At 31.2% G+C, this 26084-nt stretch overlaps 1 protein-coding gene across 1 annotated transcript in view; it reads right to left on the bottom strand.

Annotated features, from left to right (window-relative positions):
* Nucleotides 1–25879, bottom strand: part of bsnb (bassoon (presynaptic cytomatrix protein) b) — a 109421-nt gene extending 83542 nt beyond the window's left edge. The window contains exons 1-2 of the mRNA XM_073826382.1: nucleotides 25821–25879; nucleotides 19627–20002 (exon numbers count right to left, since the gene is read on the bottom strand). Coding sequence (XP_073682483.1) covers nucleotides 19627–20002; nucleotides 25821–25879 — 435 coding nt within the window. The remainder of the gene's footprint in view (nucleotides 1–19626; nucleotides 20003–25820) is intronic.
* Nucleotides 25880–26084: the final 205 nt, after the last annotated feature.

Genomic DNA, 26084 nt, shown 5'->3' with positions numbered 1-26084 from the left:
GAAAAAAACAACACATAGCTTAAGAACAACATAAGAGTGATAAAAATGACTGCACCTATAGACCAATTTGTATGTCATTTGCAGCTGTGTGCGCATTGTGGTGGCAGAAAAACACTGGTAACGAGTGGAGGTAAACGGGTAAAATCTATGGATTCAGATCAAATGTTTTATATTTTTTGCATTTAATTTCAGAATCAGAATGAAAATCTTTTTTTTAGAATACTGTCAAAGATGCCATCTGAAGCTAAACACAGATGTTTAAACTGAGAGACTAATACTGCCCTCCAAAGGCAAAGCGCAGTAACTAAACATTTGGTCAAAATTGAGTTAAGGCTTATAATGGACTTTGTGACAACGGTTTTGTCTTGTGGCAAAGTCTCCTGGTTCAATTTTGTCCCGTTTCAGAGAAACAAGAGTGTCAACATGTTTGACTAGCTGGCGTAAAAACTTTAAAGGCATTTTTCTAAGTTTCAGTGTCGGCGTAGTTACTGCACTTTGCTTTTGGAGGGCAGAATAGATAAAACCTGCAATGATTAGTCTACTTTTAAGCAGAAGTGCATAAATTAGAATTTATTTAAATGTGAATTGAATTTAAACAATAGGTCTACATAATATTAACATATGCAGTTCATATTATATAAGCCCTGCAGTTACAGCATGAAATACTATTTAAACCTATAATATTTTTACATTTAGCTATTTTATCTCACAATTCGGACTTCTCTTTTCACAAATGCAAGTTCATAACTTGTATTTTGAACTGGATTTAACTCAACAGTGAGTTTGTCAATTCTGAGGGAAAAAAAGGCCAGAAGTCAAGCCGAGAGAAAAGAGAGAATGACAAGTTGATTTTTCTTATTAGAATTGTGAGATACAATCTCAAAATTGCAAGAATAAAGTCAGACAGTTAAAAAAATAAACTTAACTTTTTTTTAATTTTCTTTTTTTTATTCTTTTATTCAATGGCCTCCATAGACTACTACTTGAAATCTGTCATTTTCTGCCCACAAAAACGTCATTACTGTTTGCAGAGTCTATAATTTGTCTTGTTTTTTTTGACTGGAAATGACACAGGCTTCTCCCAAAAGATAATAAGATGATGTACAAGAGCCATTATTGTGGAAAAAAAAAAATGTGACCCTGGACCACAAAACCAGTCTTAAGTCGCTGGGGTATATTTGTAGCAATAGCCAAAAATACATTGTATGGGTCAAAATTATAGATTTTTCTTTTATGCCAAAAATCATAAGGAAATTAAATAAAGATCATGTTCCATAAAGATATTTTGTAAAATTCCTACTATAAATATGTCAAAATGTAATTTTTGATTAGTATTTAGATTTTTTTGCACCCTCAGATTCCAGATTTTCAAATAGATGTATCTCGGCCAAATATTGTCCTATCCTAACAAACCATATATCAATAGAAAGCTTATTTATTGAGCTGTCATATTATGTGTACATCTCAGTTTTGTAAAATTTAACCTTATGACTGGTTTTGTGGTCCAGGGTCACATATTTCTCAGCTTTTATTTACATTTGATCAAAAAGTGTCCAAAATTATTCATACCTTTGCAAACTGTCACAGTCTATGGGAAAATCCATAGTTCTATACCATTCCAAATAGTCCAAGCTGTTCTAAAAGCATCCTAATTACCCTGATTCATTGGGAACAGCTATTTAACAGCTCTCTGCTGTTGGTTTGTGGACAGTCATGGCTAAGACAAAGGAGCTCACTGAGGACCTGCGGCTGTGCATTGTGGGTGCTCACTAGTCAAGCAAGGGCTATAAGTCCATATATAAGGATTTTGAAGTTCCAGTGGCTACAATGCAAAGAATTATTAAAAAATACAAGACATTCCACACTGTGAAAAATCTCAGAGGACGTAGTCGGAAGCCAAAAGTGACACCTGTGCTGGCCAGGAGGATAGTGAGAGAGGTAAAAAAGAATCCAAGGATCACCACCAAGGCCATCCTGATGAATCTGGGCTCTGCTGGTGGCAACATCTCAAGGCAGACAGACCAACGGACACTGCACACCGCTGGGTTCCACAGACGCAGACCAAGGAGGACACCACTTCTCCAGATAAGGCACACAAAACCCCACTTGGCTTTTACAAATGCTCATCTGGACAAAGAAGACGACTTCTGGTCTTCTGTTTTATGCTCAGATGAAACAAAAATTGAATTGTTTGGCCACAATGATGTAGCCTTCATAAAAAAAAGAAGCTTCAACCCTAAGAACACCATCCCCACTGTCAAACATGGTGGAATATAATAATTTGGGGGTGTTTTTTTAGCCGGTGGACCAGGGAACCTAATCACAGTAAAAGTCAGCACGACAACGACTCAAAATACACAGCAAAAGTGGTGAAGAAATGGTTAGCAGACAAAAACATAAACGTTTTGCAGTGGCCCAGCCAGAGTCCTGACTTAAATCCAATTGAGAATCTGTGGAGGGAGCTAAAGATCAGGGTGATGGCAAGGAGACCCTCCAACCTGACCGGAGCTAGAGTTAGAGCTCATCGCTAAAGATGAATGGGCAAAAATACCAGTGGAGACATGCAAAAAGCTGGTCAGCAATTACAGGAAGCGCTTGATTGCTGTAATAGCCAAAAAAGTATTTTCTATTGATTATTGAGAAGGGTATGAATAATTCTGGATATACCACTTTCTGTTCAAATGTAAATAAAATATGAGTAATCATTTTTTTTCACAATGATGCCTTTTGTACATCATCTTATTATCTTTTGGGAGAAGCCTGTGTCATTTCCGGTGAAAAAAAAAAAAAACTTTCTGGTTGAATAAAAGTAACTTTAAGTCAGAATTTGCCAGGGGTATGAATAGAGAGAGAGAGAGAGATTTCCACATACATACAGATTTACATAACATCAAAGAAACATCTGTAAAGATACTGCTCAACATTTACATCGTTAGTCTTGCACGTCTAACAATATGCTGCATTCAACTGGGAATTACACATGGACGCATCTTATTTATGTGTGCTTATGTATGTGTGTGAAGATTGTGTGCGTTTTATAAGAAACTAAATGTGTACTGGTTTATGCTAATATCCCTCAGAGTGCAACCACACACTCACAAACACTTCTTCCATTGATTTACATCCAAATGATGGTGCAGCACCCGAGGTATTGATTAGTCAGCTGGTGTGAGAGAGAGAATCCACAAGAAGAGGAGAATCTCTCAAAGACACTGAGCTGAATACTAACACTCACACACACGCCGCAGAACACTCTGCAGCCTTACAGAGCTGAGTTAATAACATATTCACTGTACACGGCTCACAGTCACACTTAAAGAAAAAGTTCACACAAAATGACATTTTTAACATGATATACTGGGGTGTTGCACTATACAGGCATTTGATAGTATCTTTGATACTTATTCAAAGAAATTTTGATATAATGCTAATACTACACATAATAATAATGAGAAAACTAACACCGCTAGATTATTAATTATGCATCATTGCTTTTAAAATTAATAGTTTAAACAAAGAAATGCCGTGACCAAATAACCAGATTTGTGAATGAATTGCCCTTTAGAGTCGATTCTTGTCAATGAACTGGCTTATTCAATTCCCAAACCCAAATGAATGACTTATTGACTCATGAACTCTTTCCCATACAACAAACAAACTGAACTTGAATTCATTTTTTGTTGATTCAAGGATAATATTCCTCTTCAGTAAATTGACATGAGAAATGCTGTGACCAACTAACTAAGCCTGTGATTTAAAATAGAGAATCAGAACCGTGAATTAATTGTTCTTTTGAGTTGATTTTTTGATTCATAACCCAACTGGACTATTCATTTAACTCACTGACTCAATGATCCAAACATGGCAGTTCTTGAATGAACATCAAATTATTCATTTTATTTATTTATTTTTCAATTCTATTGTATTTCAATTAATTTAATTTAATTTTATTTTATTGCATTTTATTGCATTTCATTCATTTGATTATTTTATTTCATTTTATTTAGTTTTATTTCATTTCATTATTTAATTTAATTTAATTTGATTATTTTTTTAATTTAATTTGATTATTTTATTTCTTTTCTTTTCATTTCTTTTCTTTTCATTTCATTTGATTATTTTATTTCATTTCATTATTTAGTTTTTTTCCATTTAATTTAATTTAATTTCATTATTTTATTTCTTTTTTTCATTTTATCTCATTTTATTTCATTTCTTTTGATTATTTAATTTCATTCTAATTTATTTTATTTCATTTCACTATTTTATTTAATTTAATTTCATTATTTTTTCATTTCATTTGATTATTTTATTTCTTTTATTTTCTTTTATTTATTTTCATTTAATTTCGTTTGATTATTTTATTTAATTTAATTTAATTTCATTATTTTATTTCATTTGATTTCATTATTTCATTTTATTTAATTTCATTATTTATTTATTTTGTTTCCACATAAGAAAGTCACTCCTATAGGTTTGGAACAAAAAAGCAAGTACAGTAAATAGAGAATTTTTTTATATTTCTTTTCAGTGTCTTCAACCTGTGCATGGTGTACATTTAGTATAAGAAGGAAATAAAATAAAATAAAAAACGTTTGAGAAGAAATGTTTTTCGTGATTTAACACCCAGAACAGAACACAGCTGGTGAGCTGGAACAAGAGGACAAAATGATATGGATATGGAGAACAGGTGAAAAGCAAACAGACAAGCAGATGGAGTCACAATCAAAGAGTCATGTAGACAAATAGAGACACATCAGCTGCACAGACAGTCATGTCGACAGCATTCTGTAGCATAAGAGCAGAGAGACAGACAGAAGAGGCAAACTTCTGCCTGTTTCCAGACTAAAGCGGTTGAGACGCAGACCGAATGCTGCAGTTTCCTAACAACAAACCACAGTAGCAGAGCGCCGAGCTGAAACTGGGACGAGACACATCAAAAGAGCATTCTGAAGGCCCCCAAATACTTTAAATATCTCTATAAACACCACACTAGAACACAACACAGCTTCACTCCTGTCTCTACGGGCACCAGATTCATAAACTAATTCTTCTGTGTGAGCATTAGACCAAACTGACAGCTTCTCAAAGCATATGAAGCACAAATAAAGCTGATTAATGGAAATGTGCTGGCGAAGAGTTTTAAAGGTGTACAACCCTTATTTGCAGAGTACTACCACCATGTACACTTGATGGGAAGCTTATAATTGAGGTGTTTAAGGATGATTAAAAACTACATCAGTTTGTTGTAATGAATGTGACATGTTGCAAGAGAATGTTTCTGTGAGTAATAATGATCATAATAACAAAGTAATGAGAAAACTCAACTCTCCATTAAGGAGGAAATCAAAACGCTAAGCTATAGCCGCACTCACGTCATGTTGGAATTACCATAATTATGAGTTTGTGGCTCTGAGGTTTTCACAACTTGGTTGGATGCGTAATTGCAAGTTAGAAACACTGGATTTTATGACAGCTCCAATGTTAGGGACGAATATACAGTGCTAAATCAAAAAAATAAAAAATAAAATAAAAACATATATATATATATATATTTTTTTTTTTGCATAGCTACAGTATAATACACTCAGCATAGTAATAATAATTATTACTTCATTATTGCATCTGTAAAATACAATAAGTATAAATAATAATCATTATTGGTGGTACAGTAGTAGTAGTATTAAATTATTATTATTATAATAATATTTTTGCATTTTCTTAATTATTGCATTATTAAATTATTAATAATTAATAGTTTAATAGTAGCATTTTTGTTAAATAATTATTGAATTAAAACAATTAATTGTTTAATATTATAATAAACAGTAGTTAGTATTAATAAAATAATAATAACAATTATTATTTTTACAATTATTATTATTATTGCTTCAAATAATGTAGTAAATCAGTTTGTTAAAAGACAAATATTTAATTTAAAAAATAATATTTTTGCATTGTTTCAGTATAATACACTGAGTAGTTCAATAATAACAACAACTTTTATTATTATTATTATTATTATTAAATCACTATTGTTAAATAATTATTGAATCAAAACAATTTATTGCTTAAGTTAATAGTATAATATAATCAGTGGTTAGTAATAATACAATTATAACTTTTTTTATTATTATTGCATTAAACAATTCAGTCAGTAGTTATAATAATTCGTTAAATAAAACAAATTTCATAAAATGTTTACATTGCTTCAATATAAATACTTGAGTTAATTCAAAAATACAATAAAGTATTATTATTGATAGTTTATTATTATTATTAAATCATTGTTAAATAATTATTTAGTCAACTAATTCATGAATGTTTTAAAATGCTCAATAGTATAATGCAATCAGTAGTTATTAATAATTAAATAGTATTATTATTATTATTATTATTATTAATAATAATAATAATATTTGTTAGTAGTAGTAATAATAATAATAATAATAATAATAATATTTATTAGTAATAATAAATAATTATTGCATCAAATAATGCAATATTTAGAAATCCCCCTGGCCAGCTATTTCCAGTCATTCAAGAACAACTCCATTTAAATAGCATGCTTAAAATAAAAATAATAATAAAATAAAATAAAATAAAAAGAAGAATTTAAAACTTAAAACATTACTTTGTTTTAATAAAAAATCATTTATATTATTAATAAACTATTACTGCAATATCAAATACTCAATGCAGTACAGCTCCAATTAAATAACTTAAATAATATAAAACTTAAAACATTACACAAAAATTAGAAATGTTCGTTTGGCAACTTTAATAATAATAAAATAAAAATATTTATTGTTATTATATTATGCAATCAGTAGTAGTAGTAGTTATAATATTAATAAAATTATAATAATAACAAATAAATAAATTATAATTAATTTAATCAAAATAATTAAATTTTTTACATTGCCTCAGTATAATATATTTAGTAGTTTGATAATAACCACTTTTATTATCATTAATAACAATAATAAAACTAATAATAATAATGTTTTAAAGTAAACAAAAAGTTTTTCAACTTTATTACTGATCATTAAATCCTCCAGTACAAAAAAAACTAATGTATTGATGGCATCAGGTGCAATGTTAATTTATTCACTAGATGCTCACTCACAGAATTTAAGTAATTTCAAGTTCATTTAAATTCAGATGTGACTAAAATGATTATGTCCGAGTGAATGATTTGTTTACTTTACAAATTTGCCTGTCCATTGCATTTCCATTCTCCAGTCTGACTATATCTGCAGTATGAAAAATGAGACGTTTGGTAGCCTGTCTGAAATTTGCAGTCATTTAACTCAACCATATTCATAATAAAACAAACTACGCTTTACCATTAGCAAGGCTAGCACTAAACAGTCGGTTAGCCACCCACATAATGATCTCTTATTCGGTGTTACGATCATTGCCATAGAAACCAATCAGTTCAGAACCCAAGGACGTAAACAGCTCTGACTAAACTCTGCGAGTCGTCAACTTGTAATTATGGTAATTTCCGAAATGTTGTGAATGCAGCTTAGATGGCAAAAGCTATGATATTCCACAGGGTCTAGATGTGACCTTCAGGTAATCGAAAAGTTAGCAAAGGCATCTGAGCTATGTGAAACATTCAAAGGGTGTTTTCCTATTATCAAACTCACAGGAACAACATTTAGTGTGGGTGAAAAAAGCTATTTCTATTACTACACAGTTTGCACATGAATGCATATTTTGTGCATTAGCGGCAAAAGTGGGGCGTCCGTCCCTTTAACGCATGACAGATTCTATTGTCTTGGAGAGGCAGCAAGACACTGTGCCATTTAGAAGAAAAGCACAGTACTCCATTGTTTGATTAATCATGTTTGCGTGGTGAGCGATGCATTCTTACTCAGCCCTCAGAGACCGGCAGCCATTTCACACATCGGTTCAATATCAACTCCAGCACTTCTGATCCAATTTTATCATGTGCTGTTTGATGTGACTGTGCTAAAAGGGGAAAGAAAGGCGATAGCCAGAGGTGATTAAAGTATTTGACTGAGATTCATCTCATAATTTGTCCGTAGGTAAACATGCGTTAACACGTTCATGTCTTTTTTAGGAAGAAGAGCAAATAGTAGGGCTTTTCATGTTATCAGGTTTGCCAATTTGTGGGAAATTAAGTGATAATCTATGCATCAAGGCAAGGACTTGTCTCACTTGCACAAAAAAACCCCAACATATTCTGTATTTCTCATACTGCATGAAAATACCAAACTGAAAAAAGCTGCCTGGTCATGCAAAACAGCCAGGTGGTTTAGCTTACCATCCTTTAGGTACCTTCCTTTGCATAAATCTATCGTATTTTCCACATGTTTCAAACTTCAAGTTTGATTGCTTAAAATAAAATAAAATAAAATAAATATAAAATAAAATAAAATAAAATAAAATAAAAAGTAAAACCTACCTGAAACTAATGTTACTAAACTAATATAAATTCATGCTAAATATAACTTAAAAAAAAAATAATAATTTTTTATTTTTATTATTTTATTATTTTTATTTTATTATTATTTTATTATTTATTATTTTTATTTTCATAATACTAAATATTTCCAGTCATGCAAGCACAGGTCTATTTAAATAGCATACTTAAAAAAAAAAAAAAAAAAAAAAAAAAAAACATAAATAAAAAATTTAATTAAATTAAATTATGTAAAACCTACGTGAAATAAAATGTTGCTAAACTAATATAAAAAAATAATAATAACAAGATGTTGCTAAACTAATATAAAAAATAATAAGAAGAACAATGAAAAAAATACAAAAGCACAAAACAAAATTACTGAAATTTTACTAAAAATTAAAACTGAAAATAAAAATAAATACTGGGAAAATACTATAAAATAGTAAATAAATAATATTAAAATATTTGGAAATGCCCCTGGCCAGTTATTTAAGTCATGCAAGAAAGCTCCATTTAAAAAAACAAATTTAAAAAAAAAAAAAAAAAATAAAATAAAATAAAATAAAAAAGATGTAAAACTTAAAACATTACATGAAAATGTGAAATGTTCATTTGGCAACTAACTGAAATAAAACTAAAATAAATGAAAGCTAAATAGAAACATTAAAAAAAACTAATAAAAATACAAAAGCACAAAACTAAATTACTAAAAGTTTTAAATCAAAACTAAAATCAAAATACTAATAAATGGCCAGCTATTTCCAGTCACGCAAAATAAAATAAAATAAAATAAAGATGTAAAACATTATGAAAACGAAAAATGTTGCCTTGGCAACTAACTAAAAAATAAAATAAGTTCCTAAATTAAATTAAAGCTAAATAGAAACATAAAAAACTAACTAAATAAATAAAGCTAAAATTACTAAAATTTTAAATTCAAATGAAAAGGGAAAGCTAATTCAAAAAGAAAATATAAAAAATACAATATAATGGTATATAAATAATATTACAATATTTGGAAATAATAATAATAATAAAATAAAATAAAAAATAAAATAATGTAAATAAATAAATAATGTAAAATTTACACTATTACATGAAAATTAGAAATACTTGTTTGGCAGCTAACTGAAATAAAAGTTATTAAACTAAAATAAATGAAAGTTAAATAGAAACAACTAAATAAAATACAAAAGCACACAACTAATTTACTAAACTTTTAAATTAAAACAAAATAAAAATAAATACTAGAAAAACACTATATAATAGTACATTAATAATATTAAAATATCCGGGAATGCCCCTGGCCAGCTATTTAAGTCATGCAAGAAAGCTCCATTTAAAAAAAAAACATATTGTAGAAAACACTATACATATATATATATATATATATATATATATATATATATATATATACATATATATATATATATATATATATATATACACATACACATACACATATATATATATATATATATATATATATACACATACACATATATATATGTATGTATTATATATATGTGTATGTGTGTATGTATGTGTATATAATATATATATATATATATACATATATGTATGTATGTGTATATATATATATATATATATATATATATACACATATATACATATACACACACACACACACACACACACACACACATACATATGGTGCCTAAATAGTGTGCAAAGGTTGCCTAGGCGCATTTATGCAATGGTATAAAAATAGATTAAAATCCAAATGACAGAAAATTATAAAAGCCATCATGCATGCACTTAAAAAAAATACATACGGCTTATATATATTTAGGATTACATATGGTACCCTAATAATGTGTAAATGCTGCCTGGGCACATTTCTGTAAAGATGGAAAAATAGCATGAAATCTCTAGGGCCGTGGCGGTGTGTGTGTTTGTGAGTGTGTATTCTTTGTGTTTGTGCTGTGATGTGTGTTGTAGCCCAGATGGCCCTACACTCAGTTTCCGCTGTCAGTTTCATGATGAATCCACTAGATAGCGTGAAAACCAGAAGAAGTCAGACATTCGGAGCCAAGACGCAGGGCCGATCTATTAGGGTTCACGTTCCCGTCAACTCACAGATTTGCAGAACTCGCGTTGCGAGAAGAATTCATGATGTTCATATTTTGCTGTCATTACCCCAGGGTTTTTCAGAGGGAACAGTGCTTATGTGCCAAACAAGCACAATTATTTTTAGCTTGATATATTCAGACTTTCTACACTTTCATCATCCGCCTGTCCGTCCCGTTCTCCCCTCTGATCCTCCACTGGTTTTCTCTGGCAGCAGGAACGCGAGATCATTCCAGAGACAGAGCAGGATCTATAAATAGAGGATCAGCCAATGGCAGAGTGGAACCGCCTCCTGTATGCTGGTGGGTGACTACTGGAGTGTGTCAGCACCACTTTCTCTTTCCTTCTATCATTCCATCCCCCTTCCCCACCCTGCTATTTCTCTGTCCGTATATCCCTGGTTCCCGCATCCTACTCAGTGTTGTCGCCATCATGTCAAGCCTCTCTCTCTCTCTCTTTCTCCAGGTGTCTGTTGCATAGTGATCAGATGGCCAGTCTTTTTCCTCTTCACCAGCTGTTCTTGCTTCTTGTCTCATGTTCTCTCGGCTTTGTTCTCCAAGAGACATTTAGAGTTTAACTTTAACATGATATCTTTACACTACACTAAACACCTGGAACAAAAGATCACTACTGGAATAGTTTGACAAACACAAACACCACCTATACAGACAGCTTCCTACTAAGCAGCATCCTAACTGAAATGACACCTCAGAAGACATCAATTTGTAACGCTCTATATACAGTAGAGGCAGTAGCTCTTTAAAAAAACCCACCTCCCTTCTTTACCGTTGCTACGTCTGACAAGCCATGGTGCTTTCACCCCACACATTATGTTTTCATGCAGTGAAAAATACATTGCGGAGCAAAGAGGAAACTGACCATTCACCCACAGACAAGACAGTGCAGGTTGCTTCTGGTATGAAACAATGTCTCAGCTTTAAAATCGTAATTTTTCAAGAAACTCAAACAATAAATATAGCAGCAAGCAGTGAATACCAGGGTTCAAGCATTTAAGCAAATTAGGTAAAATTAGGCAAATCTGAGGCAAATCCAAATCATTTTTAACATTTATAACTGTTATAGCTCCAGCTGTGGTCCAGTCTCCTCAAAACTTGCATGCTTGTTTAAATTCACATTGCATGCGCTAACTAGTTTTTGTGAAGTTTTGAGCTTTCTTTTGAGTTTTATAGGATTTTGAGTACATTTGGACAGGCCCGTTTTCTAAATGACTTTGTTATATTTCAACATTTTTGTGATAATCATTGACCTACAGAATCGAAAGAACTGTACAGCAGTGTTTTAATTCAAGACTGAGCGAAAAATCGATGACTAGTTCGCAAAAGTATTTTTTTTTTCATCTTCTCAATCCAGGGTTCCCACACATTGGTTAACTTCAAATTCAAGGACCTTTCAAGGACTTTCCGGGTCCAATACCCTTAAATTCAAGGCCTTAATGTGGGGACACATTTTAAGTGAGAGCAAGGTTACATCATGTTACCTTGCAAGATACATTGTTACAGTTCTCATGTGTTTTCTTGTGTCACCAGTGTGAGTACTACCATCTCTCCAAGTTTCAAGTCTCTATGACTTACAGTTTGGTCTGCATAATCAGTTTAAGAGGAAACTGACAACATGTCAATAGCAGGCGTTTTGTTTTTTGTTTTTTTGGTATAAAACAGTTTCAGCTTTCAAATTTTGTCATTTAAGAAATTTAAACAATAAATACCAATAAAGCAGTACATGAACCGATCATCTTTTCCTTTTCAGTAGTTGTAGCACAAAATAAACATTTACATTTAGACATTTAGCAGACGCTTTTAGCCCAAGCGACTTACAAAAGAGGACAATGGAAGCAATCAAAAACAACAAAAGAGCAACAACATGCAAGTGCACGTATCAAGGTTTTTTTAATTACATAATAAATAAAAAGTAAATATATAGAATCAAAAAAAGAAAAAGCAAGCTAGTTTTAGAGGCCTAAAAATAGATAGATAGAATACAACAAGGACAGAGAAGCTAGTGTTATCTATTTTTTTTAAGAAAACAAGCAGTAAGTAAATGAATAGCAAGGTTAATAATAGCAAGGTCAAATTAAATTGATCAAGTGACAGTAAAGACATTTATAATGTTGAATAACATGATTATGAATTAATGAAAATAAGTATTTCTATTAATTAAATAATGGGAAAAATTAATTATGATTTTCACAAAAACATTAAGCAGCACAACCGTTTTTATTTCAAAATTGATAATAACAAGAAATGTTTTTTTTTCTTATATTATAATGATTTTTGAAAGATCATGTGATACTGAAGACTGGAGTATTGATGCTGAAAATTCAGCTTTGCATCACAAGACTAAATTACATTTTACAGTATATTAAAACACTAAGCACTCGGTTTAAATTGCAATAATAATTCACAATTTTACAGATTTACTGCATTTTTGACCAAATAAATGCAGCCTTGGAGAGCATAAGAGACATCTTTCTATCATTTAAACATACATTTCAATTTCAAATTACTTTAATCCGTTTACAATAATACCCACTTTTGTCCAGTTCCACACTTTAGATGTAGGCTCATGACATATTGGTGACATTTGGTTGACTAGATATAATTACTAGATAAATGCAGTATTAATGCAGGTGTTATTTAATAATTCCTGAGATAATTTACTAAATCTGATCGTATCTACAGTTCGCCAGCAGCAAAACTAACTCTAGTAGGAAGGTGGGGCTTAACAGCGTGTCAAATCCACATCTCACAGGATGCACCTTATCTCAACAAGTTCTTCCTCGTTTTCTTTTTAAAAGCAAAGTGATCGGAAAAGCCAGTCTATTACTTCCACCAGTATACATCACTCACCCCTAATCGACTTGCAGCAGATTTAAAGGAGAACTCCGGTGTGATTTTGACCTAAAGTGTATTGAATCATGATACCGAGTGTAAACGTACCTTGCATATCTCATCTCGTCTTGTCCACTGCTGTCCGAAATCTGGGGTCAGTTAGCCGATGCTCACAACAGCTTGTCAATGAAAGTCAATCGGGCATCGAAGGAGCCATGTAAATAAATCACTGTTTTACGCCATTTACGAGGCACAAAGTAGCTCCACACTTCATTGGTAGACTTCCAAGGGCCCTGACATTTAAAACGAGACATTGAGAACTCAGAAAAAGCACCGGTAGTTTATTTACAAGTAGATTTATACAGACAGTACCTGCAAGAAGTTTAGCGCCCGCCGCCATCTTAAATGTAGGCACGATAAGTCGAGTGTCGAGCACCAAGGAATTTATCAGCTTATCAACGTATCAGGTTGTAGTTTCCTTGGTGTTCGACACTCGACTTATCGTGCCTACATTTAAGATGGCGGCGGGCGCTAAACTTCTTGCAGGTACTGTCTGTATAAATCTACTTGTAAATAAACTACCGGTGCTTTTTCTGAGTTCTCAATGTCTCGTTTTAAATGTCAGGGCCCTTGGAAGTCTACCAATGAAGTGTGGAGCTACTTTGTGCCTCGTAAATGGCGTAAAACAGTGATTTATTTACATGGCTCCTTCGATGCCCGATTGACTTTCATTGACAAGCTGTTGTGAGCATCGGCTAACTGACCCCAGATTTCGGACAGCAGTGGACAAGACGAGATGAGATATGCAAGGTACGTTCACACTCGGTATCATGATTCAATACACTTTAGGTCAAAATCACACCGGAGTTCTCCTTTAATAGCCTGTCATATCACAATGTCTGCTGTTTCACTAATAAATTTATGCTTGGCTCATGCTTGATGCATAACTATAATTTAAACAAATTTGCTCAATATAAAGAACTGGGCTCAACCATTATTGCTGTATTTCTGGATCTCTTTAAACTATGTGCTCATAAAACATCTGCTCTTTTCGCACTTGAACCCTGGAATTACACGCCAGATGACGTATTTCCCATCATTTTGTCACAAATAGCAGAAACTGACAGCAGAGCTGTTAAAAACGCTGAGTTAGTGCTGTATGCTATGTGCTGCAACATCAGTATAAATCAAACCAGTCTCAGAGCCGCTTTGTAGTGTCCACCGTCCTACAGAGGCCCAATTAATTCAATCCTGTCTTTATAAAGCGCAGCAGGGCTCTAAAACTCCCCCAATTGAATTTCTAAAGATGAAACCTTTTGTGAAAAATGTGGCGATGTGTTAGACAATTGATATATCCGTATATCCAAGCTCATCAGTTTCAGCTGTTCAGTGACTACTGCCTGGATGTTATGGTTATTTGTCATTTAGCAGAAGCCATTTAATTCCCAAATTTTAATTTTCCACACAATGATCATTCATTAAATGCCATATTTTACATCCTTGCACTTTATTTTATTCCCTCAAGTCCACTTAGAATAAGTCGAGTCATAATTTTCCACTTGCCATGCTTTCTCTGCTCAACTACACAACCTTTTAAAAGTTTAGAGCCAGTAAGTTTTTTTTTTTCTTTCTAATTTTTACCATTATCCAGCAAGGATGCATTAAAGCATGTTTTTACTGTATTTTAACGAAGACATCGTATACAAAATTCACTTTTACATGGTGTTTGCATATGAATGTGTCTTAGCCGTGTGTGAAAACAACCACCCTACAATGACCAAAATACATTCACTACTTTTTTTAATCCCCAAAAAACCTAAACAGTATTATTATCAAGCCATTTTGATTTTCTGAACAGTATGACATCACACTGATCAGGCCCCACCCACAACCGCTGACAGACTGTCACATATTAGCATATCTCCGCCCTCAGCCAGTTTTACGCTGTCCGCCATTTTCTCCACACTTGAGGCACTGTAGCGACAACCATGTCTTGTAAGCAATGCAGGCGTTTTGTAGTTGGATGTAAAAGTGAACTAGTTTAATTTTGTTTTTGATAGTAACGTGCCACCACATACACAAAAAACAGAAGAGGGGGTGGGGTTAGCAGTAGCTCATTATCTTTAAAAAGAGACATGCACCGAAACGGGTCGCTGTAAACAGAGTGTGTCGTTTTACACGACCATTGAGGAATTTTAACCAACGTTCGTTGCAGACATTTTGTGAAGGCACTAAAGAATCATACCAACTTGTGAAAAATGGTCATCCAATGTCCACTTCAATATGTGAATGGTAGTGTAAGTTAGCCATCTTGCTAAATTAGATGGCCTAATTCAAGACCATCCATTCAATCAGACACTCTCACCTCCGAAGACCTGTCAGCAAACCCTAACATGCAAAATTACTGACAGAGAGGCATCTTTATAATTAGCTAATGCACACAGATTCCTCTTTGCTGTGTAGAGCCGAAAGCTGTCATGGAAACAAATGTGTGATTTCAGGACACCTATTTCAGGGAAATCTGCCAAGTAGTAGAGGCATTTTAATAAGTGGGATTCCTAAAATAAATGCTTATAGCAGATTTTAACAGTCTGTTTTTGCTTCTTAAAATTTCCATGAAATCAAAGTCGAAGTTTTTGGATTTAAGTATGAATATGTTAGCCTTAAGAGGGGGGGGGGGGGGTCCAATGCTGTTTCATGCATGTTAAGTTTTTTACACTGTTAAAGAGTTCGATTCTCATGCTGAACATGGCCAAAGTTTCAAAAAATGATTTGGACGTATAATAGAGTATTTCTATGCCGAATACACACTTCCGGGTTTCTTAAAAGTTTCGGAAAGTTTTTTTTCTATCATGGCTTTTCATGATGTCCTGAATGGTGGAACTCCTTGTATAGGCATTTAATTTTTAGGTGAACTGTCCCTTTAAGATTTAAATGCAAATGGCTTTTGTTATTTTTGGCTAAACTCCACATGAACTACCGCTCAAAGGTTTTGGAAGTAGTCTCTCATGTTCATCAAAAATACATAAAATATAGTAATATTGTGAATTGTTATTACAATTTAAAATAACAATTTTCTATTTGAATATTTGTTTTTAAATAAAATGTATTCGTGTGATGCAAAGCTGAATCTTCAGCATCATTACTCCAATCTTCAATGTCACATGATCCTTCAGAAATCATCCTAATATGCTGATTTGCTGTTCGAGAAACATTTCTTATTTTCATCAGTTTAAAAAAAAAAGGTTTGCTGCTTGAGGAAACTTTTCTCTTATTTAAAACATAAATCTGTCACTTTTGTGTGTTATGCAAGTAACGCATCTTAACTGAATAAAGTATTAACTTCTTTCAAAATAATGAAATATCTTACTGACCCCAAACTTGCAGTTCATGCTTTTATTCATTAGAACAGGCAACGTTACAAATTACTGAATGTGTTGATAGCCATGACAACTTCAGAGCTATTTTTGCAGCTTAGCTTCCATAAATGGTCTCTAGGGGCTGGTAAGAGCTTTTGATAGTGAACATTTACTTACTATACAACACAGCTTTCTATATCTGGGATTTTCGGACTGCTCCTCAACTCTTATAAAATTGTCCTCAACTGCAAACTAGAGGGCTGTTTTGCATTTCCCCTCTTAATGGCTTTGCTGGAAATCAGACTCAGGAGAGCGGATCCCTGAAAATCACTTTAGAGCCCCTTCTATCCTGATCTCCTTTCTGCAAGCATGAGCTGTCAACATCCCCTCCTCTCCGTCCCCCCTTGTCCATTGCCTAATTTACACTTGCAGGATTTAAAGCGCCGCCAGCCATTTGCACCTTTGAGCAACATCCTCAAAACACGCTGAAACAATCTCACCCTCACACGCTCAGCCGCGCGCCCTCTCGCTCTCCCACACACGCATCTCTGAACATTGGCTCGGTCTTTCCGCTGCATCCTACACGCAGAAACGCAGAGAAAACGCAGGCACACATTCCCATTCGCCCCAGAGGACTCTTTTCTGAGCAGTTCCAGGTTGTGTGCCGTGTGTGTCCTGGGTACGTGCCAGATGGAGGCCGGGACCAAGCGTAGGATTCATTACCCAGAGCTTTTTATTTAACACATCTCCCTCTCTCTCCTCCAGGAATCTATTATTTACAGTAAAGCTTTATTTGAGAATCACAATTTGGACTGCAATGGTGCTTTTTAATGGTGACATTCAGTCTTAAACTTATGGTACGATATGATTTAAGTTGATATATGCTGCCGTTCAAAAGTTTGGGATCAGTAAGATTTTTAATGTTTTTTTAAGATGTTTCTTATGCTCATCAAGGCTGCATTTATTTGATCAAAAACCAAGAAAAAAACTGTAATATTGTGTTTTATTTCAATGTGAAAATATTTTAAAATGTCATTTATTCCTGTGATGCAAAGCTGAAGTAAATCATTACTCTAGTCTTTAGTGTCACATGATCCTTCAGAAATCATTCTAATAGGCTGATTTATTATCAATGTTGGAAACGTCGTGTTGCTTATTTTTTTTTTGGAACCTGTGATACTTTAAGGATTCTTTGATGAATAAAACATAAAAAAACAGCATTTATTCAAAAAATAAATATTTTTTTAACAATATGAGTCTATCACTTTTAATCAATTTAACACATCCTTGCCGAATAAAAGTATTTGTTTCTTTCAAGCAAAGAAAGGAATGAAAAATTTACTGACCTTAAACTTTGAATGGTAGTGTATATTGTTACAAAAGATTTCTTTGATGAATAATAAGTTAAAAAGAACAGTATTTATTCAAAAAAAAGAAATATTTTCTAAAATGAGTCTGTACTATCACTTTTAATCAATTTAACACATCCTCACCCTTGGTAGTGCATTTTGTTACAAAAGATTTCTATTTTAAATGTTCTTTTTAATACTTTATTCATCAAAGAACCTGAAAAAAAAAAAATCACAGGTTCAAGTCAGCATATTAGAATGATTTCTTAAGGATCATATAAAACTGAAGGCTGGAGAAATTATGCTGAAAATTCAGCTTTTGCATCAGAGGAATAAATTACATTTCAAAGTATATTAAAATAGAAAACCACTATTTTACAAATGCAATAATATTTCACAATATTAGTGGGTTTTTTTCAGTATTTTTGATCAAATAAATGCAGCATTGATGAGCATAAGACACTTAAAATTAATACAATGAAAAATAAAAAGGTATATATATATCTAAAAAAAAAATTACTAAAAATTTGTTGTTCTTGTTTGTAGGACTGCACAATTTTGCCAAATGTTGAGATTATAGGCTATATCAATGTTATAAAATAATAGTAATAATAATATTACACAACTAAATAAAAGCAAAATAAGCAATATTACTATTGTAGCATTTAAAAATTATTGTAGTCTTTAAAAAATAATAAATATTATTTTATTTTACAATACTAATATTTACACCTTTCTTAATTTTTACATTTTAAAATATTAACCCATCAAACTGTTATTTTGATAGAAAACCACAAGGTGTAAAATTGCGAACTATTATTTACATTTTAAATAACTGTTTTCTATTTAAACATTCAGTCAAACCAAAATGTATTAAGACACCTTCAAAAGTTTCTCACATTATCAGTTATCATTATCGCTATGGTTTAGAAAATGGTAATAAAATGTGGCAAGAACTCAAGAGTTAAACTGTGTCAAAACAAATTCATCTGGATAATGTCAGATAACTTTGATAGAAAGGTATGTAACAAAACATGGTCAAGTCAAAGTGTAAAAAATCTAATTTTTGGTCTCAAATTTGTATTAATTTTACTGGTTGTCCACTGTATGAAGAATTTGTGCATAATATGTAACAGTTTACTTTATTTATGCTATCCTCAATTACATAAATGAACTACAATGTCAACCACTAGTAAAAAAATCTAAAAAAATACATCTGGTGTCTGAATAATTTTCAGTTTGACTGTACCTTAAAATGTAATTTATTCCTGCGACACAAGCTGAATTTTCAGCATCTTCAGTTTCACATGATCCTTCAGAAATCATTTTAAATGCATTATTATCAATGCTGAAAACATTGTTTATTAAAGCAATTATTTCAAATTTGAAGTCTTTTGTAACATTGTAAATGTCTTTACTGTCACTTTTGATGTATTTAATGCAAACTTGCTCAATAAAACTATTTCTTTCTAGAAAAATCTAACTTTTGAATGGTAGTGCACAACATAAAATGTTAAATGAACACGCAGTGGGCTGCTTACCTCAGTGAGATGAGGGTTGGGGTTGAATCCGCATTGGTTGCACACCATGGAGCGGCACTGCGTGCATTTATTGCAGTTTGGCTGGCCGTCTGTGGTGCCCGTCAGATCTGCGCTCTTGCACACAGGACAGAGCTTGCTGCTGGGCATGGGTGCGATCTGGGGCAAAGAGTAGGGCGAGGTGGGAGCACTGCTTCCGGGCGAGACGGGGTGTCCACCTTTGCTGCTCCCCACATCCACCTGGAGGTTCTTCCTTGCAGCTTGACCCTGACCGGGTCCCTGAGGCTGCGTCGGCGCTCCAGGACCGGGTCCTGCACCTGGCGGACCCCCGGGCTTGGGTCCCATGCTTGGATCTGTCTGATTAGGTTTGCCTTGGATACTGTGAAAGAAAAAAAGACATCAGTGTGTGAATTAAAGCAGAGGTGGTGTGGCATGTGTTTGAAATCAGTGATAGCTGAACACTTTGTTGAATCCGTCTGCCCAGGGGATTCACAGGTGGAGATTTAAAGAGCTTTGTGCCGCAGCTTCCTGAGTAGTTTGAATGAGAATAGAGCGATAAATCAATATGGCAGGGCAAATTCTGGGGGTGGAAACAGACAGGCTGACGAGGACCAGTGTTGTTTTTGACAACCATCTTAGATTTAGTCTTAGTCTTAGTCTTTTGGACTAAAATGCTTCTTAGTTTTAGTCAAATTTTAGTCACTTCTATATGTGATAGTTTTAGTCCAATTTTAGTTGACGAAAAGTCAAAAAGGTTTTAGTCTAGTTTTAGTCGACGAAAAGTCAAAAAGGTTTTAGTCTAGTTTTAGTCAAAAAAAGTAGACTTTTAACAAATTAATGTAGGTCAGTAAGTATTTTGCTGTTGGGTAGTGTCACTTATAAGTTCTGAAAATAGCAGATCTATAGTTCAACACAATGTGAGCTTCCGGATCGACTATTTTCACCAATAATTACAATAATGAAGGAATGTTTTAGAACATAAAAGACAAACAAGGATGGAATGCTAAAACGGCTTGCCATACTAGTATAGCAAAGAGTATTTAATGCTAAAACGGCTTGCCATAGCGTCAGATACTTTTTAAGTTTTAATTGGCATGCACAATAAGCGGAAATATCATGCATTTTAAACGTCTGACGGACCACCCACTAACATTTTCGTCTATTCTCGTCTCGTCAACGAAAACTCACACACGTCTCGTCATGTTTTAGTCATCAACGATCATCTCGTTATCGTCATGAAAAAAAGTGGCGTCAACGAAATGATTTCGTCATCGTCATCGTTGACAAAACTAACACTGACGAGGACTTTTTATGCTTCTCTAAAAGAATCTGAAAATGTAATCTGCGGCAACATGGGGTTTTCCCTGTAGATAAGCATATTTAATTGTATAAAATGGTCATTCTTGAACTTTGACACAGAACAGAAGCTGATTAGTGGCAAAGTGACAAATCTGTGGTTATTATAAATGGATTGGATGTTAATTATAAAAAACAGACTGTTGTTACGAATTAATTATCATTAGTGGTGCTTATGAATTATGCTGCTATTGATCATACTTATAGTTAGACACTTTAAAAGCCACTAATCCTTAATAATAACAATAAAAATAATATGCACTAAATGTTTATATGATATAATAATCATAATATTAAAAATAATAATCATAATAATAACACTTTATATTATTATGTTATTATTATTATTATCATTACATAATAAAATAACAATTAGCATTATAATAATACATTAGTGATAATATAAATGTTATTGTTAATTATATAATAAAAATGTTTTACAGTATACTGTTATTGATATGTTATAATATAGTTTTGTATATTAAATTGCTAGCTTTTACAGTATATTATTATTATTATTATACAGTTTTGTATATTAGATTTCTAAAAATAAATAAGTAAATAAATAGTATTTTTACAGTAGTTTTAATTATAACTTAATTTTAGGTTAAAAATGTTACATTTATTTAATATTTATAGCTATAATAATAATAATAATAATAATAATAATAATTATAATTATAACAACAACAAAGCATATATGTGACCCTGGACTACAAAACCAGTCATAAGGTTAAATTTTACAAAACTGAGATATATACATCATATGAAAGCTCAATAAATAAGCTTTCTATTGATGTATGGTTTGTTAGGATAGGACAATATTTGGCCGAGATGCATCTATTTGAAAATCTGGAATCTGAGGGTGCAAAAAAATCAAAATACTGAGAAAATCACCTTTAAAGTTGTCCAAATTAAGTTCTTAATGCATATTACTAATCAAAATTTACATTTTGATATGTTTACAGTAGGAATTTTACAAAAAATCTTCATGTAACATGATCTTTACTTAATTTCCTAATGATTGTTGGCATAAAAGAAAAATCAATAATTTTGACCCATACAATGTATTTTTGGCTATTGTTACAAATATACCCCAGCGACTTAAGACTGGTTTTGTGGTCCAGGGTCACATATTGTTATTATTATAATAAAATGAAGTTCTGCATATTTGATTGTTATAATAACATTAAACAACAATAATAATAATACATTGTTTTTGCGGTATATTGTTATTAATATTGTACAGTTTTGTATAATACATTGCTAAAAATAAATAAATAAATATTGTGTTTTACAGTAGTCTAACAATCTACACAATTTTAATTATAACTTAATTTTAGTTTATAAATGTGTCAAAATATTTTATATTTATAGGTATAACAACAATAATAAATAAAGCATGTTGATTTATTTTATTGTTATTAATATAATAAAATGAAGTTTTGTTTTATTACCTTTGTTTTAGGTAATAATAATAATAATAATAATAATAATAATAACAATAATAATAATAATACACTGCTTTTACAGTATATTGTTATTAATATACAGTTTTGTATATTAGGTTGTTAAAACAAAAAAAACAAATAATGCATGATGTGTTTTCACAGTAGTCTAACAATTTAGTTTTAATTAATTTGTTAATTTGTTTAATATTTATAGGTATAATAATAATAATTATTATTATTATTATTATTATTATTATTATTAACATTATTTTTTACAGTATATTGTTTTTAATATGATACAGTTTTGTATATTAGACTACTAAAATAAATAAATAGTAGTGTTTTTACAGTAGTCTAACAATCTAGTTTTAATTATAACTTAATTTTTAGGTTATGATTGTGTCATTTTATTTAATATTTATAGGTATAATAACAATAATAAAGCATATTGTTTTATATTGTTAGAATAAAATTAAGTTCTGTATATTAGTTATAATAATAATAATAATAATAATAATAATAATAATAATAATAATAATAATACATTGTTTTACAGTATATTGTTATTAATATAATACAGTTTTGGATATTAGATTGTTAAAATAAATAAATGCATGTTGTGTGTTTTTACAGTAGTCTAACAATTTATTTTAATTATAGTTATTTTTTTGTTATAAATGTCAATTTATTTAATATTTATAAGTATCATAATAATAATAATAATAATAATAATAACAACAACAACAACAAAGCATGTTATGTTTTACAGTATATTGTTATTAATACATAAAACAAAGTTCTGTATATTATATTGTTATAATAATAATAAACATTAATAATAATTGTTTTACAGTATATTGTTATTAATACAGTTTTATATATTAGATTGTATAAATAAATAAACTAAGCATGTTTTTACAGTAGTCTGATAATCTAGTTTTTTTTTTTTTTTAATAAATGTGTCAATTTATTTAATATTTATAGGTTATTGTGTCAAACAACAGAAATAAGGCTATTATCCGTTTTGAATTGTGTACTTGAACATTAAAGTATTGGTATAAAAGCAACATCTCATAATATCTATCAGACAGAAACAAAGTTCTGTTCTCTGTGCATAAGGAAAAGTTGTGGCCTGATTTGGAAAATCTGAATGCTTCATTCAAAAAATCCTTTCAATGGGAGCAAACAAACACACTTTCCACTACAAGAATCAAAAAATATGCCACTGACAGTTTTATCACATTGTTGTTGTACTACATTGTGCTGAAAGTTTGTTTATGAACACTTATTTAGAAACTTAGTGAAGCTGGTATGCATAAGAGCTGTGTATACTTAAGCATTTAATCAATGTTCTCTAAGGAGCTATTTATTGTCATTTCACTCTAAAGAACTGCCAATGGCGCTTTTCAAACCACGATCAATACACATTATGTAAATCAAAGAGCTGACATGACTGAATCTCATCCAAATGCCTTTATAAAACAATATAATTACCCAAGCAAGAGATGCCAAACGTGGTTCGTGTTCAAAGATAAAATGCTTTAGTATGAATGTGAGTCACAGAGTCTGTCATAAAGAAACTGCATAACTCTTTTAGTCTACTAGTATTTTATTTAAGATTAAATTTACATATCAATGAAGCAATGCATTTTCTTTGAGCTAAACAATACTGGCATTTTCAATCTTGCTTTTACAAGAATATTTGATAAAACCTAGTGGTGCTTTGAACTGATGTAAGTACCTACACTAAATATATACTCATGTTCTCCAAATAGATCAAATTGAATAAGAATAAAATAGATAAAATAATAAAACAAAATAAATGTCAAAATCATTACATGAACAACAGAATTTATATTTTATGGAGAATTTATATTCAAAATGAAGAATGAATGAATCGTAATTAACCATTTTCTTAAAATAAATAAAATAAAATACACGTCAAAAACATATCATGAACAACAAAATGTATAATTAACCAGTTAAATTTCTCAAAATAAAATAAAATAATAAAATATAAAATAAAAAAAGGTCAAAAGCATACCATGAACAACAGAATTTGCATTATATGCTTTATAATTAACCAGTTTCTCAAAATAAATAAATAAAATAAAATAAATACAGGCCAAAAAATAAAATAAAATAAAATAAAATAAAATAAAATAAAATAAAATAAAATAAAATAAAATACAGGCCAAACTGAATTTATATTTTATTCTGAGTTTATATTTATTTTGAGTTATCTAACTCAAAATGAACAAATGAATCATAAAATAAAATAAAATAAAATAAAATAAAAATAAAATATAAAATAAAATAAAATATAATTCAAATAAAAATTAAAATAAATAAAATAAAATTCAAATAAAAATTAAATTAAATTAAATTAAATTTCAAATAAATATAAAATAAAATAAATACAGGCCAAACAGAATTTATATTTTATTCTGAGTTTATATTTATTTTGAATTATCTAACTCAAAATGATGAACAAATGAATCATAAAATAAAATAAAATAAAAATAAAATTCAAATAAAATAAAATAAAATAAAGTAAAAATAAAATAAAATACAAGTTAAAAACATATTATGAACAACAGAATTTATATTTTATGCGAAATCTATAAATAATTAGCCATTTAAGTTTCTCAAAATATATAAATAAGATAAAATAAAATAAATAGGTAAAAAACATCATGAACAACAGAATTTATATTTATTTTAATTGATCTGACTATTATGAATGAAGGAAACTTAATCTATTTTCTTAAAATAAGTTAAATAAAAAAGAAAAATAAATAAATTAAATAAATAAAGGTCAAAAACATACCATTAATAACATAATTCATGTGTGAGCGTTATACATGTGATAAATGCAAGGAAATAGCTAGGCTGACAGAGAAGATTTCAGAACTAGAGACACACATCCAAACTTTAATGGAGGATAGTAAGAATGTGAGGGACTTAGATACGGCTTTGGATGTGACTAGCTCAGGGAGCCATGCAAATTGTTCGGTTCCGGTAGTTACAGCGCCCGTGCAGCAGGGCAACTGGGTGACTGTGAAGCGGCATAGCCGCGGGTCAAAACACCGCTCTTCCGTTCCGATCAGAGCATCAAACAGGTTCTCCCCACTCAGTGAAGCACCCACTGAGAAACCTGATGAAAGTGCTCTAGTAATTGGCGATTCTATTGTACTGAACGTGAAAATAGAGACTCCAGCCACCACAGTCCAATGTTTACCAGGACCCAGAGCGCCTGACAATTTGACTTATTATTTTAATACTGTAAAGTTGCTTTGACACAACTTGTATTGGAAAAAGCGCTGTATAAATAATCTCGACTTGCCTTCAAACTTGAATTTATATTTATTTGGAGTTTTCGGACCATACCTGTCAAGTATCCCGTTTTGGCGGGGAAAGTCCCGTATTTTACCCTTCTTTCCCGCCATCCTCCCGTATTAGTATTTTCCCGTAAATCTCCCGTATTTTAACTAGTGATGTGTCGTTCGCGAACGAGTCGGCTCTAAGAGCCGATTCTTTGTAGCGAACGAGAAAAGCCGACTCCCGTCGGGGAGAGCCGAATCTTCCGCCACAAGTAGTGGTGGGATCGTACCATTATGTGAAAGGAAAGGGGGCGCATACTTTAAAGATAGC

Source organism: Garra rufa, chromosome 20 (assembly GCF_049309525.1).
Source record: "Garra rufa chromosome 20, GarRuf1.0, whole genome shotgun sequence".
NCBI classification, from domain to species: domain Eukaryota; kingdom Metazoa; phylum Chordata; class Actinopteri; order Cypriniformes; family Cyprinidae; genus Garra; species Garra rufa.
Note: the sequence above shows the minus strand (reverse complement) of the source record. Positions and strands in the feature narration are given on the sequence as shown.